Source organism: Convolutriloba macropyga, chromosome 7, assembly GCF_964194025.1.
Source record: "Convolutriloba macropyga chromosome 7, txConMacr16.3, whole genome shotgun sequence".
NCBI classification, from domain to species: domain Eukaryota; kingdom Metazoa; phylum Xenacoelomorpha; order Acoela; family Convolutidae; genus Convolutriloba; species Convolutriloba macropyga.
Window position 1 is genome coordinate 21,571,167 of NC_134474.1, and position 18,684 is coordinate 21,589,850.

Consider the following 18,684-nt stretch of genomic DNA (forward strand, 5'->3'; position numbering starts at 1 on the left):
ACTGGGAACTTCATTTACGTTCAGTAAGACTTCGTGAGTACACCAGGGAGGCGCGTCAGTATTAGGACTCAATAACAATGCAATACAAGATGTAGAAACAGTTAGAAAAATATATTTTAATGAAAACTTTTATTGTCAGCATATATTCACCAATAAAACGAATGCATCGCTTTTATAATACATCTCCAGAATGTCATGAGAAAAAAAGGCAAACCAGACATTATATATCAGCAAAGGGTAAAAACAAAAAAGGGCTCCAATAACCCAAAAATCTAGATCCAAATCCAAATTTGTTTTCTGAAAAACCCGTTAATATTAGAATGTCAATGTTAAAATAATTGTGCAAAATTTAACAAAAAATTTTTTAGTCGAAAATTGTGGAACAAAATCAGCATAGGATTTGATGTAGTCACAAAAATTTTGTACCCCGATAAGTCCTTGACGAAGTCTAAATTTTGAGAAAAGATTTTTAATTTCACACTCTACGCTGGATGTGCTTTCTAGTCATACCATACCACTCACAGCTCTCGATTGGCCGAAATAACTAAAAAAAGACCATTTAAGCATAAAGTTTGTCCCTCCCAATTGTGGGATGGGAACAAAAAAGGAGTGATTAAGTACCGGTAGATTGAAGGAACTTTGTGCGATGGTTGTGAGATCTTCATTTTCTGTAGCTCTTTTTGAAGCACATTTTAATACTGAATTCAAATTAAATAGATAATTTGAACATAATTTTCAAAAAATGAAAATGGCGGAAATGAAATCAGTTGTTTACCGTTCTGTTTGATCTTGTATCTATAACTTACCTTGAAATCAATGTTTTTTAGTTCTTTTTTTTTCAACTAACAGAACATAGATCTCTAGAAGAACATGACATCAAGAGATTGAGATTGCGTCAAAATAGATGAGAACTTACTTTCTAGAGCAAATTTGAAAAATTAACCAAATGAATAGAGAAAAAATTAACCGGGGGAGGGGTATGTTGTACCTATTTTTGAGTCAAACTTATTTTGTGAGCTGTAAATGGTGGCTCAATCCGATGTCGACGTAATTGCGAGCTCTTGTTGTTTGCGCATTCATTTTGTCAGTTTTTTTTTTCTAATTACAAAATCACAAAAGTTTATTTTTTTCTTTTTCCATAATTTCTACTGGCAACTGGGTTATTATGCATATTATTCAAACTCTGGACACGATGGAGGAAAACTCTTCTCTGAGACGCTTTGGATTTCAGTTTCATAAAGGGGGCTTATGGTTACAAGACTTCGATATCATTTTCATTTGTTGTGTATTCACTATGCATTGGGATTGTGTCTGGGGAAAAAGGAGGAAGGTTTTGCCAGCTTTGCTGAAAGAATCTTTGTGTTCCTCATTAGGTTCTTGGTGTTCTTCATTAGGTATTGCAAAGTTCTTCAAAGAAGTTAAAATTGTATAAAAGCTTCCTAATCAATAAAAAATTATCTCGAAGCTATTGATATAGAAAGGAGTGTCATTAAAATGAGTGTATTTTCGTTTCTAAATTAATGAGGTGGGAGCTGACACGATTCATGTGCTGTATAATGGGTTCGTCATTGAAGTAGTTGATCTAAGCGTTGTTTCAAAGTCAATATTTTCGGTAAAGCTTTGCGAATTTTTTTAAGTTTTCATTGGTTGAGGAAAAAAACTTGCTTTTTGGGTTGTTATATCGATAATTGTTCTATTTTAATCAGCCAATCAGAAGCTGGATTTTTTATGGGTTAAGCTTAATCGTTAGATAAAGCGTTTTATACTGTGAACTGCAACCTAATTATGAATTTGTTTTAAGAATATTGACAATTAATAATTTCTTCTAGTGTTCCTTTTTGTTGCGATCCGTTGCTTGAAAAAAAAAACGAGGGCTTGGTTGGCTGGCAAAAATTTATTTGTAGTCTTTTTTTCTGGAGTCTACAATATTTCGAATTGTTTGTGGGCGTGACGTCAGTTTTCTTTAACAGGGAGGCTTTTTAGAGCGTGATGTTTTTGATGTATTTGAATTTCCGCACTATACAAGTACTTAATTTCTTTGAAAATTCAATGTCGAACGTTTTGATTGCATTTAATTGAAGGGCTTCAGGGAAAAGCGATTGTTTTCATTAACAGTAATGTCAGCGTAGCTTAATACGAATTAATGATTTTTAGTTTTTCCCAGAAAGCGATGTCACTTTTTTTAGTGCTGATGTTGATAAATTGAGGAGCTGCTGACTCAAGATTAAACAGATAAAATTTTGTCATTGGAGCTGTTGTTTGCAAAAACTACGGCTTCCTTTTTATTCCACTTAGCTCTAACGGGGAAAAACATCAAATAAATGCGTTGCTTAAATTGTGGTTAAGAGACCAAAAGGGGAGATTTAAGGTTTAATAGGGTTTATATTGTTCAAATAGCCCTTCCATTGTGTCTGACTGGGGATTTGTCAGAAATTTGAGCATATAGTTGTACTTTGAGAAGATGGTGTCAAACGTATTACCTTTGGGGCTGTAAGGGGTTTCTGGTTTCATATATTCAACAAATATGAATTTAATTCCACCTTGATGAATCTTGAATTCATCAAATGTGGCATTTTATAGTCACCGCAGGTAGGTGGACAATGGTATACGTTAGAAAACACAGGGAAGAAGAGAATAATATACATACAGCTGTCGTTGAGGTCAATCGTGTTTTTTCTTGGTCTATCTTTAAGATTTTTTGACTTCACTATTGCGACGGCAATGAAGGGTAGGCAGCGAACAAGGGTTATAAGCAGTAGCAGTTTAGTGAAGTATGAAACGTAATTAATACAAAATTGATAAATATAAAGGTTGGTAATAAGTTCAATTTTCAAAAACAATTTTATTGGTGAAAGCTGCAAGTAAACATGATGTTTTTATATACGTATTTTACTCCACTTAGCTCTAACGGAGAAAGATCAATTAAATGCATTGCCTAAATTTTGGCTGAAGGGGAGATACGGGATTGAATAAGAATATATTGTTCAAATAGCCCTTCCAATGTATCTGACTGGGGGGTTTGTCAGAATTTTGAGCACTTAGTTGTACTTTGAGAAGTTGCTGTAAAACGTATCACTTTTGGGTCGGTGACGGGTTTCGGTTTCCACTTATTCAACAAATAGGGATATAATTCCATTTTCATGAACGTTGAACTCATCAAATGTGGTCTGCTTATTGTCACCACAGGTAGTGGGAACAATGGTACACGTTAGCCAACATAGGTAAGGGGAGAATAGTGGACATATAGCCGTCGTTCAGGTTGATGGTGTTTTTATCCTGGTCTATCTTGAAGATTGTTTTGACTTCACTAATGCGCTGGCGGGGAGGGCTAGCGGTCAACAAAGGTTTTAAGCAGTTTTGTGAGGAATGATAATAAATTAATACTAAATTGAGAAATATAAAGATCGTTATAAAAATCAAATTTCAAAAATTAATGGTCAAGGCAGCAAGTAATTGAACGTGAGATCTTACTATGTAAGTAATTTTTTCCACTCAGCTCTTGCGGGGGTGGCAAAATATCAATAAATGCTCTGCTTAAGTTGTGGTTTATAGTGACCAAAAAGGGATGTTTCGGGTTTTTTAAAGTTTACTTTGTTCAAACAGCCCTTCCCTTGTTTCTGACTAGGGTTTTTTTTGGAATTTGAGGATATGGTTGTAATCTGAGAAGGTGGTGGCAAACGTATTACGTTTGCCGTGGTAAGTGGTCTCTGTTTCCACGTTTTCACAACAAATAGGGATACGGTAAACATATAGCCATCGCTGAGGTCAGTTGTTTTTTTCTTTGTCTATAATTTAGTTTATTTTGACTTCCAAGAATGCGCTCGCGAGGAAGGCTAAGCAGTAAGCAGTGAACAAGGGTTTTAAGCAGCTGGAGTTTAGTGAAGTATGAAATGAAATTAATACAAAATGGAGAAATATAAAGATTAGTTAGAAGTTCAATTTTGAAGAACAACGTAAATGGTTGAAGCTGAAAGCAAATAAAGATGAGATGTGTATATTTACGTATTTTACTGCACTTAGCTCTAATGGGAAAAGAATTAATTAAATGCGTTACCTAAAATTGTGGTTGTTGGAGACTGAAAAGGGGGATTTGGGATTAAATGAGGATTTTATTGTTCAAATAGCGCCTCCATTGTATCTGACGGGGGTTTGTCAAAAAATTGAGCACATAGTTGTACTATGAGAAGGTGCTGTGTCACTCTTGGGACGGTGACGGGGTTCAGTTCCAACTTATTCAACAAATAGGGATTTAATTCCATCTTCAAGAACGTTGAACTCATCAAATGTGGCCAGCCGAATGTTACCACTTATAGCGGGGACATTGGTACACGTTAGAAAACATAGGGAAGGATAGAATAGTGAACATATAGCCATCGCTGAGGTCAGTTGTTTTTTTTCTTTCTCTATAATTTAGTTTGTTTTGACTTCCAAGAATGCGCTTGCGAGGAAGGCTAAGCAGCGAACAAGGGATTTAAGCAGTAGGAGTTTAGTGAAGTATGAAATGAAAGTAATACAAAATTGAGAAATATAAATATTGGTTAGAATTTCAATTTTCAAAAACAACTTAAATGGTTAAAGCTGCAAGTAAATAAAGATGAGATGTGTGTATTTACATATTTTACTCCAATTAGCTCTAACGGACAAAGAGATCAATTAATTCGTTGTGTATATTGTGGTTGATGGAGACTGAAAGGGGAGATTTGGGAATAAATAAGGATTTTATTGTTCAAATAGCGCCTCCATTGTATCTGACGGGGGTTTGTCAGAAAATTGAGCACATAGTTGTACTATGAGAAGGTGCTATAACACGTATCACTCTTGGGACGGTGACGGGGTTCGGTTCCAACTTATGCAACAAATAGGGATTTAATTCCATCTTCAAGAACGTTGAACTCATCAAATGTGGCCAGTCTAATGTTACCACATATAGCGGGGACATTGGTACACGTTAGAAAACATAGGGAAGGATAGAATAGTGAACATATAGCCATCTCTGAGGTCAGTTGTTTTTTTCTTTGTCTATAATTTAGTTTGTTTTGACTTCCAAGAATGCGCTTGCGAGGAAGGCTAAGCAGCGAACAAGGGACTTAAGCAGTAGGAGTTTAGTGAAATATCAAATGAAAGTAATACGAAATTGACAAATATAAACATTGGTTATAATTTCAATTTTCAAAAACAACTTAAATGGTTAAAGCTGCAAGTAAATAAAGATGAGATGTGTGTATTTAAGTATTTTACTCCACTTAGCTCTAACGGAGAAAGAGATCAATTAATGCGTTGTCTAAATTGTAGTTGATGGAGACTGAAAGGGGCGATTTGGGATTAAATAAGGATTTTATTGTTCAAATAGCGCCTCCATTTTATCTGACTGGGGGTTTGCGAGAAATTTCAGCACATAGTTGTACTTTGAGAAGGTGCTGTAAAACGTATAACTTTTAGGACGGTGACGGGTTTCGGTTTCGACTTATTCAACAAATAGTCATATAATTCCATCTTCAAGAACGTTGAACTCATCAAATGTGGCCAGTTTAATGTCACCACAGTAGGGGGGGCAATGGTACACGTCAGCAAACATAGGGAAGAGTAGACTAGTGAACATATAGTCATCGCTGAGGTCAGTTGTGTTTTTTTCTTTGTCTATAATTTAGTTTGTTTTCCAAGAATGCGCTGTCGAGGGAGGCTAAGCAGCGAACAAGGGTTTTAAGCAGTAGGAGTTTATTGAAGCATGAAACTAAATTAATACAAAATTGAGAAATGTAAAGATTGGTAATAACTCAATTTTCAAAAACAACTGAAATGGTTAAAGCTGCAAGTAAATAACGATGAGATTTGTGTATTTACGTATTTTACTGCACTTAGCTCTAATGGGGAAAGAAATCAATTAAATGCGTTGACTAAATTGTGGTTGATGGAGACTGAAAAGGGAGATTTGGGATTAAATAAGGATTTTATTGTTCAAATAGTGCCTCCATTGTATCTGACGGGGGTTTGTCAGAAAATTGAGCACATAGTTGTACTATGAGAAGGTGCTATAACACGTATCACTCTTGGGACGGTGACGGGGTTCGGTTCCAACTTATTCAACAAATAGGGATATAATTTCATCTTCAGGAACGTTGAACTCATCAAATGTGGCCAGCCTAATGTTACCACATATAGCGGGGACATTGGTACACGTTAGAAAACATAGAGAAGGATAGAATAGTGAACATATAGCCATCGCTGAGGTCAGTTGTTTTTTCTTTGTCTATAATTCAGTTGTTTTTGACTTCCAAGAATGCGCTTGCGAGGAAGGCTAAGCAGCGAACAAGGGATTTAAGCAGCAGGAGTTTAGTGAATTATGAAATGAAAGTAATACAAAATTGACAAATATAAACCTTGGTTAGAATTTCAATTTTCAAAAACAACTTAAATGGTTAAAGCTGCGAGTAAATAAAGATGAGATGTGTGTATTTACGTATTTTACTCCACTTAGCTCTAACGGAGAAAGAGATCAATTAAAGCGTTGTCTAAATTGTAGTTGATGGAGACTGAAAGGGGAGATTTGGGATTAAGTAAGGATTTTGTTGTTCAAATAGTGCCTCGATTGTATCTGACTGGGGGTTTGTGAGAAATTTGAGCACATAGTTGTACTTTGAGCAGGTGCTGTAAAACGTATAACTTTTAGGACGGTGACGGGTTTCGGTTTCGACTTATTCAACAAATAGTGATATAATTCCGTCTTCAAGAACGTTGAAATCATCAAATGTGGCCAGTTTAATGTCACCGCAGTAGGGGGAGGGGGACAATGGTACACGTCAGCAAACATAGGGAAGAGTAGACTAGTGAATATATAGTCATCGCTGAGGTCAGTTGTGTTTTTATCTTTGTCTATATTTTAGTTTATGTTTTCCAAGAATGCGCTGTCGAGGGAGGCTAAGCAGCGAACAAGGGTTTTAAGCAGTAGGAGTTTATTGAAGCATGAAACTAAATTAATACAGAATTGAGAAATATAAAGATTGGTATTAACTCAATTTTCAAAAACAACTGAAATGGTTAAAGCTGCAAGTAAATAAAGATGAGATGTGTGTATTTACGTATTTTACTGCACTTAGCTCTAACGGGGAAAGAAATCAATTAAATGCGTTGTCTAAATTGTGGTTGATGGAGACTGAAAAGGGAGATTTGGGATTAAATAAGGATTTTATTGTTCAAATAGCGCCTCCATTGTATCTGACGGGGGTTTGTCAGAAAATTGAGCACAGTTGTTTTATGAGAAGGTGCTATAACACGTATCACTCTTGGGACGGTGACGGGGTTCGTTTCCAACTTATTCAACAAATAGGGATATAATTCCATCTTCAGGAACGTTGAATTCATCAAATTTGGCCAGCCTAATGTTACCACATATAGCGGGGACATTGGTCTACGTTAGAAAACATAGGGAAGGATAGAACAGTGAACATATAGCCATCGCTGAGGTCAGTTGTTTTTTCTTTGTCTATAATTCAGTTTGTTTTGACTTCCAAGAATGCGCTTGCGAGGAAGGCTAAGCAGCGAACAAGGGATTTAAGCAGCAGGAGTTTAGTGAATTATGAAATGAAAGTAATACAAAATTGACAAATATAAACCTTGGTTAGAATTTCAATTTTCAAAAACAACTTAAATGGTTAAAGCTGCGAGTAAATAAAGATGAGATGTGTGTATTTACTTATTTTACTCCACTTAGCTCTAACGGAGAAAGAGATCATTTAAAGCGTTGTCTAAATTGTAGTTGGAGACTGAAAGGGGAGATTTGGGATTAAATAAGGATTTTATTGTTCAAATAGCGCCTCCATTGTATCTGACTGGGGGTTTGTGAGAAATTTGAGCACATAGTTGTACTTTGAGAAGGTGCTGTAAAACGTATAACTTTTAGGACGGTGACGGGTTTCGGTTTTGACTTATTCAACAAATAGTGATATAATTCCATCTTCAAGAACGTTGAACTCATCAAATGTGGCCAGTTTAATGTCACCACAGTAGGGGGGTGGGACAATGGTACACGTCAGCAAACATTGGGAAGAGTAGACTAGTGAACATATAGTCATCGCTGAGGTCAGTTGTGTTTTTATCTTTGTCTATATTTTAGTTTATGTTTTCCAAGAATGCGCTGTCGAGGGAGGCTAAGCAGCGAACAAGGGTTTTAAGCAGTAGGAGTTTATTGAAGCATGAAACTAAATTAATACAGAATTGAGAAATATAAAGATTGGTAATAACTCAATTTTCAAAAACAACTGAAATGGTTAAAGCTGCAAGTAAATAAAGATGAGATGTGTGTATTTACGTATTTTACCGCACTTAGCTCTAACGGGGAAAGAAATCAATTAAATGCGTTGCCTAAATTGTGGTTGATGGAGACTGAAAAGGGAGATTTGGGATTAAATAAAGATTTTTTTGTTCAAATTGTGCCTCCATTTTATCTGACTGGGGGTTTGTGAGAAATTTGAGCTTATAGTTGTACTTTGAGAAGGTGCTGTAAAACGTTTAACTTTTGGGACGATGACGGGGTTCGGTTTCAACTTATTCAACAAATAAGGATATAATTCCATCTTCATGAACGTTGAACTCATCACATCTGTCCAGCTTTATGTCACCACAGGTAGGGGGGACAATGGTACACGTTAGCAAACGTAGCTAAGGGGAGAATCGTGGACATATAACCGTCGTTGAGGTGGATGGTTTTTATCTTGGTCTATCTTAAACATTGTTGTGACTTCACTAATGCGCTAGCGAGGAATGCTGGCGGTGAACAAGTTTTTAAAGCAGTTTAGTGAGAAATGATAATAAATTAATACCATTAATACCATAAAAGATCGTTATTAAATTCAATGTTTAAAAAATTATGGTCAAGGCAGCAAGTAATTGAACGTGAGATCTTAGTATTTAAGTAATTTATTCCACTTAGCTCTAGCGCGGGTGTGAAGACATCAATAAATGCTCTGCTCAAATTGTGGTTAATAGTAACCAAAAAGTGATGTTTCGAGTTTATTAGAGGTTACTTTGTTCAATCAGCCCTTCCCTTGTGTCTGACTAAGGGTTTTTCCGGAGTTTGAGCATTTTTTTTGTATCGCGTTTGTGGCGGTAAGGGGTTTCTGTTTCCACATAATCATAAATAGGGATACAGTTCCATCTTGCTGAATGATGAAATCATTAAATGTGGCCAGTTTAAAGTCACCCAAGGTATGGGGACATTGGTACACGTTAGCAAACATAGGGAACGGTAGAATAGTGAACATATAGCCATCGCTGAGGTCAGTTGTTATTATCTTTGTCTATAGTTTAGTTTGTTTTGACTTCAATAATGCGCTGGCGAGGAAGGCTAAGCAGCGAACAAGGGTATTAAGCAGTGGGAATTTAGTGAGGAATGAAAGTAAGTTAATACAAAATTGAGAAATATAAAGATTGGTATTAATTCCAAAATACAGAAACTTTTTTAATGGGTAAGGCAGCGAGTAATATAAAATGAGATATAAGTATTAGACGTGCAGTGAATATATTTGAAAGAATTGAGTAGAAAGAATTGGTTTTAAAGTTCTTTTGAAGGAGATATCTTAATTGCTGCTGATCATCGAAAGAAAGGCGCAAATGATTGATATCGGGGAAATATTATTATAATTTAAGAGTTGAAGTGAACCAGTTGTGGAATTAATTTTTAGGCAAATAAGTGCGGGTCTCTTATTGCCAATAAAGAAGGGTTAAAATCTAAACTGAATTTATGAGAAAATGGAAGTAATACTAAGTGGGAAAGGCCGATTATGATGTTTTTAAAAGATATTAGTTTGCGTTCTCATTTTGTCAATTGTTTCTTTTTAAATTACAAAATCACAAATATTTATCTTTTCCTTTATTTTGAATTTCTATTTCAATTGCTTTTTAAAATAACCAAAGTTCATCTTTTTTAATTTTTTTTGACTGGCAATTGGGTTATTAGGCATATTATTCAACCTCTGGAGTCGAGGGAGGAAAGTTCTTCTCTGAGACGCTTGGGATATCATAAATTCTCTGAGAGACCCGTTTCATAAATGGGGCTGGGCGGTGGAAAGACTTCGATATCACGTTCAATTGGTGTTCTCACTATGAATTAGGATTCTATATGGGCTGAAAGAATCATAATCGTGGAAGGTTTTCTTCTGCAGTAATAGTTTTGCAGATTCTGCCATGCAAATGAAAATTCAGTTTAAGTTATTGGGGATAATTGTGGTAGATGATTTTTCGCTGAAAAGTTGGGTGAAGAAGTTGCAGTTGTATAAATGCTTCTTGATCAATTAAATTGTTATATATAGGCAAAAATGATGCTTCTGATATAGACAAAAATAAGTTTTTTTCAAAATCATTTATCAAAGTGAGTTTTTTTCGGTTCCAAATTAATGAAGTGAGAGCTGAAAAGATTCGTCTGTTTTATAAGGCGTTCGTAACTGAAGTAGTTGATATTAGAGTTGTAATTCGAAATTCAAGATTCCCTATAAAGCTTTGCGATTGTTTTTTTATTTGTTCTTATATCTTGTGTTCCATTGCTTGAAAAGGAACGATGACTTGGTTGGCTGACATAAAATTGTATGTAGTCTTTTTTTCTGGAGTCTGCAATTTTTCGAATTGTTTTTGTGTGTGTGACGTCATTTTTTCCTTTTGATGTGAGTCTTTATTTTTGCGCGTGATTTTTTGATTCACATGTGACTTACATCTTTCGAAGATAACCTTCCCTACCATCAAAATGACCTTAATTTTCGACAAGTCAATGTCGAACGATTGATTGGATCTAATTGAAGGTCATTTGAGCTTCTAAAAGAAGACTTAAGTCTCAATGATCAAGTTGAGACATTGCAGTTTGTTGTATTTTCTTAGTTTTTATTGGTGTTTTTGAGCAATCGGTCTACGAAGCTAGGTCTTTTGTAAAAACATTTTTTATTTAATTTTGAGATCTCCGCTGCAAGTTTTTTTCTGATTAATCAATTAGATTCATGTTACCTCATTTTTGAACACCAAAATGTTAGGATCACAGTCTGTTGTTGAAAACAATTAAACAGTCACAAGCTGTTGTACAAATATTTTAGGCTTTTTTCCATATAGCTAATTTCTGAAACACTATTTCTGCTAACATTTTAATTCCTTATTTCCCTTTTTTGTACCATACCGCGAAGTCAACATTTGTGATTTACAAGTTACTTCTTTGTTTCTGGCAATTAGTTCTAACGAAATAATATGCTGTACGAATCGTATCCTGCAGTTTTGTGCTCTTTTGCAGCCAATTGGTGTGAATAAAAATATTGTTAGTGACAATTGACCTGTGAAACGAGAGCTTTTCCCATCTAGTGCTTTATGATTCTCCCATGTGTCGTGATGTAATAAATCTAATGGTGCAGTCGTTGTATGATAATTTATGTTTATAGTTCCTCAATTTATCTCTATTTTCGTAACATTGTACAAAGTGTTGATTCCCTCAAGTAGCTAGAGCTAACTGTGTGTGGTACTGGTTCCTTTGAATTTCAGTGTTCGTTTGGCTTAGAAAGATAAGTTTCTCTATCAGCTCGAATGAAGACCTATTCGGAGAACTATAAATATTGCTATCTCAGTAGAACGCAAAGAAAAAGCGCCGCGCAGAGTTTGCAAAACGTTCCGAGTTGGAAAAAGCAAACTGCCCAGTGTTACAAAAAGAACAACCAAACAGAAGATAACGAACCAAAGATTTTTTGAGATGCAATCTATCGGAATTATTAAACCTATTTGTTGCGGTGCAACATTAATTGAATCACTTGCTTAGAAATGCTTTATTATAACGCTTTATGCTTAAGAATCTCAAGCTCGAAAAGACCAAGTGATTGTGATAATATCGTTTGAAATTATGAATATTTGGTTTCAGCACGTGGTTAATTATCATTGTTTTCCTCATCTTGCTCGGATTGCATTGAAGGTCATTGTATCAAAGGCTATTGTAAATCGTAACATACCGGCCTCCTTGAACTGGTTCAACTTTATTAATATATCATTGAACCTGGCTTTCTAGCTAAGTGGTCAATTTCTGTAAATAGTTTTTCTCGGCAACCCATTACAAGTTTGTTGATACCTTCTTTAATTCAATCAGTTCTTGTTTGTCAGTTTTGTACAGTTGTAATTTACATTTCCTTGATGTCATTCCTCGTCTGCATCCTCTGTTGTTCATTCTTCATCTGTGTCATTTTCTTTGTCAGATCTTAATGACGGCATGTCAATATCTTCTTTCATTAACAAGACAAGCTTGTTGACTGATCGTATAAATAGTCCAGATGATGTCTTCAGTTCAACAACTCGAACTATTTTATCATTTCCATCAAAGACCTTTGTTATTCGTCCCATTGGCCACAGAGTGGGTGGTGTGTTCTCTTCCTTGATTATTACTACATCATTGATGTCAATATTTGGTTGTCCCGTTTGCCATTTTTTCCGTTGTTGTAAATTTGACAAATATTCTGTTGACCACTTCTTCCAAAAGTCTCTGATAAGATTGTCCATCCTCTTCTTCTGTCGTGTCAATGAAATTGTTTCTTTTCCTGTTGTTTTTGGTTCAGGCAATGCTGTGATTGGTCGTCCTATCAAAAAGTGTCCTGGTGTAAGTGCTAAGGCATCATTGGGATCATTTGAAACGGACGTAATAGGCCTTGAATTCAAGATTGCTTCAATTTGTGTCAACAGTGTTGTGAAGTCTTCTAAAAACAATTTTGTTCTTCCAATGCTGCGGTACATGTGGCGTTTCAAAGATTTGACAGCGGCCTCCCATAGTCCTCCAAAATTTGGTGTTCTCGGCGGTATAGTAAGCCAAGTAATATTGTTCTCCTTGCCGAACGTTGATATCAAATCTTCAAAATCGTGCGTAGCTAAGGCTTGTCGAAACTCCAACTCTCCCTTGGTCCCAATGAAAGTTGTTGAGTTGTCGCTGTATATTTCATCAGGAATACCTCGACGAGACACAAATCTTTGAATGGCTGCAAGGCAGTCGTCCTTGGTCAGAGACATAACTGGCTCTATGTGAACTGCCTTCGTACTGAAGCAAATGAAAATTGCAACGTATGTTTTCAAAAGCGTTCGAGTTCCATTTTTCGTGTAGAACGGTCCACAATAGTCGAGTCCGCAGTGACTGAACGCAAAGGACGGCACTACTCGCTCTCGAGGTAGATCTCCCATCTGAGGCTGTAACAATTTGGCATCAAAACGGATACATGGTTTGCATCTGTATAAGACACCTTTCACTACAGAAAGCCCTCCAGGTATCCAAATATTTCGTCGAAGCGTGTATAACGTCAGTTGAGGTCCTCCGTGAAGATTTTTCTCGTGTGCTTCTCGAATAAGCATTTCAGTGATTGGCGATTTTCTTGGAATAAGAACTGGAAATTTTCGGTCTATTGTGTAGGGTGAATTAGGTAGGCGTCCTCCAACTCGAATCACCTTGTTTTCTTCATCAAAAAATGGTAAAGGGCTGTTGAGACTGCTGCTTCTAGGAAATTTTCGTCTTCTGTGTCTCCCTTTAGTGGCTGCTGCATAGGCGTTAACGAAACATTTTATTTCTCTGGTGTCATCTTTGTTGAATTGATGTACTGTTTCGCTAGAATTGTCTGTATTCCCGGTAGACACGATGTACAGTTGATCCCCAGGGCCCCCGGCCCAACCTATACCATGTCTGACATCATCCCTTGAAGCCCCGACAGCATCTACGCTGTCAAGACATCCTGGGCCCCCGGCCCTCCCTATACCTAAGGAATTGGTAATAGAAACTGAGCTGGCATTTTCACCTGCGTCCCCGGCGCTGACAAGACTACCTGGGCCCCCGACCCTACCTATACCTAAGGAATTGGTAGTAGAAACATTATCATCTGCGCCCCCGGCGCTGAAAAGATTACCAGGGCCCCCGGCCCTACCTGTACCTAAGGAATTAGTAGAAACTGAGCTCGCATTTTCACCTGCGCCCCCGGCGCTGACAAGACTATCTGGGCCCCCGGCCCTACCTATACCTAGTGAACTAGTAGAAAAAGAGCTCGAACTTTCATCTGCGCTCCCAGCGCTGACAAGACTAAGACTACCTGGGCCCCCGGCCCTACCTATAACCCCAGGAGTACCGGCTGAACTTGAGCTCCAATTTTCGTCCGCGCCCTTGGCGCTGACAAGACATCCCGGGCCTCCGGTCCCACCTAAGTGTTGAGGACCATTGGTAACTAAAGAGATCCCCGTGCCCTTGCCAATCCTGGTGTTGATGTAAGCACCTGGGCCCCCGGCCCTGCCTGTACCACCAACCCCCTCTGGTCCAGTGGATTTGATCCGTTGCTGAACGTATTGTTTTGTCGCATCTCTGCTGCTGTTGTTTGCATCTTCAGTGGGCTGATTCATGATGATCTTGTATTCATGAAGAAAGTTTCGCTGTATGAAGCTGTACAGTTGAAGTCGTCCTTCGTATAAATCTTTCCCTTGTAAAGAGACTGAATTATAAGTCCAGATCATTGGTTGAGACGTAGACTCATTACTATCAGTCCTTTCGTTTGGCGTTGAAGAGCATGCTTTTATGCTGTTCGACATTTTTGTTGTCCGTTGTTTTGCTTTTGAAGATTGAATTCTTCTCCTGATACTGCTGATGAACTTTTGGACATAGGTAAATATCCTTGTAACTTTATGTATTGACGAATGCCGATTTGTCATCAAAACAATTGCGTTATCTTCTTTTGATGAAATCATTGTCACGTTTTCAGATTGCACCTTTACTTCTTTTTTGGTCTCTTCTCTTGTAGGTGACAAAATGTCAAGTGAAGGCCAGGCGTTTTCAGGTTGCCGCAACCACTCTGGTCCATCCCACCAAAGCTTATGGTTCATCAAATCAGCTGCTGCTAATCCTCTGGAAGCACAATCCGCTGGATTATCTTCTGTTGGAACATATTTCCAACTACTGGCTGGAATAATTTCTTGTATTTTCGCTACTCGGTTGGCGAAAAATGTTTTCCATTTCCTCGGATAATCTTGTAGCCAGGCAATTGTAACTGTAGAATCTGACCAAGCAAAAACCTTCGGAGTTGGAAACCGTTCATCGCTAATAGCATTTGTCACTGCCTCAACAAGCTTAGCTCCTAGCAGAGCAGCACAAAGTTCCAACCTTGGCACACAAACTGATTTGATTGGTGCAACTCTTGTCTTTGCTGTAAGCATTTTTGTTTCAATGAAATTGTCTGTCTCCTGTCTGATGAAAACGACAGCAGCATAAGCTGTAGTAGAAGCGTCGCAAAAGACGTGTAACTGCAAATCTGATTTCGTGGCTGGCTTGAGAACCTTCCGTTGAAGACTAATTTTTTCAAGATCCTTCAGTTGTGCTCGAAGTCGCAGGTACTGCTGTAGAATTGGGTCCGATAAAGGTTGATCCCAGCTAAGTTTGTCCATCCCCAACAGTTGAACAAAGGATTTATGTTGAATAGTCGTTGGTGATAGCCATCCCAGTGGGTCAAATAAACGTGAAACTTCTGAGAGGATTTGCCGTTTTGTAAATGGAGTTCCCTTGTCAAGTTTTACTGTGAAACCAAAGTGATCAGGATTTGGATTCCACCTTATCCCAAGCGTCTTAATGGCATAGTCTTCGCTTTCAATTATCTTCTCGTCCTCCGTTTCTCTGAAAGTGGCAGCTAGTCTTGATACAAGTTTTGAGTCGCTAGATACCCATTTTCGTATATCAAAACCTGCTGAAGCAAGAAGCGTAATAATGGCGTCCTGAAGCTTCTCTGCGGCTTCTGAATCTTCGCATTCTGTAAGTAGGTCATCCACATACATATCAGTTGTTAGTGACAAACGAAGTTTAGTGTTTGTTGTTTCTTCGGCAAGAACTTGTAGTGGTCGAATTGAATGAAAAGACGAAGACGCAATGCCGTATGTTACCCGAGTCATACGATAAGTTTCAATCGCCTCTGAATTTGGATCTTTCCACAATAATCGGTGATAATCTTTGTCTTCCTTGTCCTATTCCACTTGCCTATACATTTTTGCAATATCAGCAGAAAGTGCTACTTGGTGTAGTCGAAATCGAACAAGAATGCTGAAAAGGTCTTTCTGAATTTTTGGTCCGACCATGAGTCTGTCGTTGAGAGATACTCCTGTTGTTGTCTTTGCGGATCCGTCAAAAACGACCCTCAGCTTGGTGGTAGTGCTTGACTCCTTGAACACACAATGATGACAAAGATAGTAGCAGTTTTCGACAGGCTTGACAAGTTCTGATGTTGGAACTTTCTCCATGTGTCCGAGATGAAAAAACTCTCCAATGAATTCTGCGTATCTCTTATAAAGGTCGGGTTGTCTTTCCAATCTGAATAGAAGACTGCGGAGTCGTTTTTTGGCTTGTTGAAGTGAATCTCCCAATGCTTTTGTCTCTTTCTTGAAGGGAAGTTTCACTATGAAGCGACCTTCAGGGCTTCTTCTAGTTGTTTCCTTGAAGTGATCATCGCAACGTTTTTCTTCGGCTGTCCAAAGCTGCGCTGCTGGAACTTCTTCTATTTCCCAAAAACGCTGCAAATTTTCTGGCTCTGAAGAAACAAAGAAAGTCTGCAGATCGTTTGTATAGGTTTTGTCTGTCTGTTCCCTTCCAATTACGACCCAACCGAACATTGATAGCCTATATGTTATTCCACAGTTAGGCTCCTTTAGTCGATTGTCACCAATCATTATATCTTCATAATGAGATGCTCCGATCAAGAGGTCAATTGATGACGGCTTGTTGAAGTCTGGGTCAGCAAGCTCCAACTCCTTTACTGTTTCCCATTGGCTGGTGTCAATGAACCGTGATGGCAGATTATCAGTCATTTTTGTCAAAACTGACGCACTAATATTGACAGTGGACGATCTGTTCCTTGATGAGATAAGAAGGTCCACGCGACCTTTGTTGTCTTGAACCGTCCCACCTAGTCCAAAAACTTTTGTGTTGCTGCTTTTCTTCTTCAATTGTAACCTTTGTACTGCTGATTCAGTTATAAGGTTGTTTTGTGAAGCTGAGTCTAGAAGTGCCCTAAGTAGAATTGTCTCGCCGTGAATATTAACGGCAACAATTGCGGTTTGAAGAAAGACTTCTTCTGAAGTTCGTTGAGTCATAGCTCCTGTGAACTTGTTTTCATCCTTAGCTTTTGCGACTGCTGTTGTTGTTATAGCGTTGTTCTTCTGTTTGTCATTTGCTTGAGTGCTGGTTGTTCCGCTAGTTGTTTGCTGATTGGTGTTTTTGTTGTGAATGTTTTCACGATGAAGAAGAGTATGATGCTTTCTACCACATTGCTTGCATTTCGATCCATCACAATCTTCTGATCTGTGTCCCGGTCGCAGACAATTGAAACAGAGTCTTCTAACCTTTATCAGCTCTGCACGTTTATTTACTGAAAGTTTCTTGAACTTTCCGCATTTGAAAATTCTGTGCTTTTCTTCACAACATTCGCATTGTTGCTCGGAAGTCGCCAAATGTGTGTGTAAATGTCGTTGGTTCCCGTTCATTTGAGTTTTTGTCGCTCCTACTCCATTTGGCGCTGTTGCCTCGAGTGCTTGTGCGCGTTCTTCTAAGAAAAGTCTGAGCTCTGCATACCTTTGAGGTTCCTTGCCTTTTGAAGACAGCTCCCATTGTTTTCTTGTCTCTGTAGGCAGCTTCTCACTGATCAAGTAAACAAAAAAGATGTCTTGACTATTGACTGGTTCTCCCAAATTCTGCAAGGCAAGTCGATGTTCGTCCATTGCTTCAATTAAATTTCTTAAGTCTCTGGAATTATCGGTTGTCAGTGATCGATACGAAACAATTGAATGCAGGTGTGTGCGAATGATGATCCTCTTGTTCTCGTATCTGTTTATCAGAGTATTCATAGCAATGTCGAAATTGTGATCGGTAACTGGTATCGAGGCAAGCAGTTTGGCGGCATCACCTTTTACAGATGCTTTCAGATACTGCAACTTCTGACTTCCTTGAAGAGAACTGTTGTCGATGACTGCTCCTTTGAACAAATCAAAGAACGAAGTCCATTCCATATAATTACCCGAAAAAACTGGCAGATTGAGTTTTGGTAACTTGATATTGGCTGAGCTCCTCATAGCATCGGAGAGCGTTGAAGTAGATGGTGTTGAAGTATCTGCTGCTGTTGAGGGTCCCTCAAAACGTTTCGTGAAGCGTTTGATTGCATCAATGTTCTGTGTCAACTTGTCATCAACTTCCTCGGACTCCAGAATGTCATTGTCCAGTGCTTCCGCCTCCGTCAAGTTCTGTTGAAGTTCTTGGTTCAAAGTTACCAGAAAATTCTGCTTTCGGGTGAGAAGTGTCGCTACCTGATTTAGCCTGTTGATGTCTGCTTCTGAAATGGTGTCTACATCTTTTGACATGATTATTTCAGCCTCATTGTTAAACCTTGTAGCAACGCTGCGGTGTGATCCCCGCGACTGTTTCTGCATTTCAAGATTGGACATTTTGACTTGCTGTTGCCTTTGAGGGCGTTTTTTTTGTGTCTTTGATGCTGGTCTTTATTCGTATTAGTTTCGTTTGACTTTTTCGTGGACTTTGCTGTGCTGAAAGCTAAAAACACACTAAAAGAACGCAAAAGATGGGAAATCGGGTTTCACTTAATCCCCCCTTCAAAAGATGCGGCCAATTTTTGCGCGCGAACTTAGTGCTATTACTTCGGGGGAGCAAACCTAAACTAAAAATTT

General features: G+C 38.1%; 2 protein-coding genes across 2 annotated transcripts; both read right to left on the reverse strand.

Annotated features, from left to right (window-relative positions):
• Positions 1 to 12,174: 12,174 nt before the first annotated feature.
• On the reverse strand, positions 12,175 to 15,792 carry LOC142342980 (uncharacterized). Its single transcript, XM_075394662.1, has one exon. The coding sequence runs from the start codon at positions 15,790 to 15,792 to the stop codon at positions 12,175 to 12,177; it is 3,618 nt and encodes a 1,205-aa protein (XP_075250777.1).
• A 186-nt stretch (positions 15,793 to 15,978) lies between these two features.
• LOC142342981 (uncharacterized) lies at positions 15,979 to 18,444 on the reverse strand. Its single transcript, XM_075394663.1, has one exon. The coding sequence runs from the start codon at positions 18,442 to 18,444 to the stop codon at positions 15,979 to 15,981; it is 2,466 nt and encodes an 821-aa protein (XP_075250778.1).
• Positions 18,445 to 18,684: the final 240 nt, after the last annotated feature.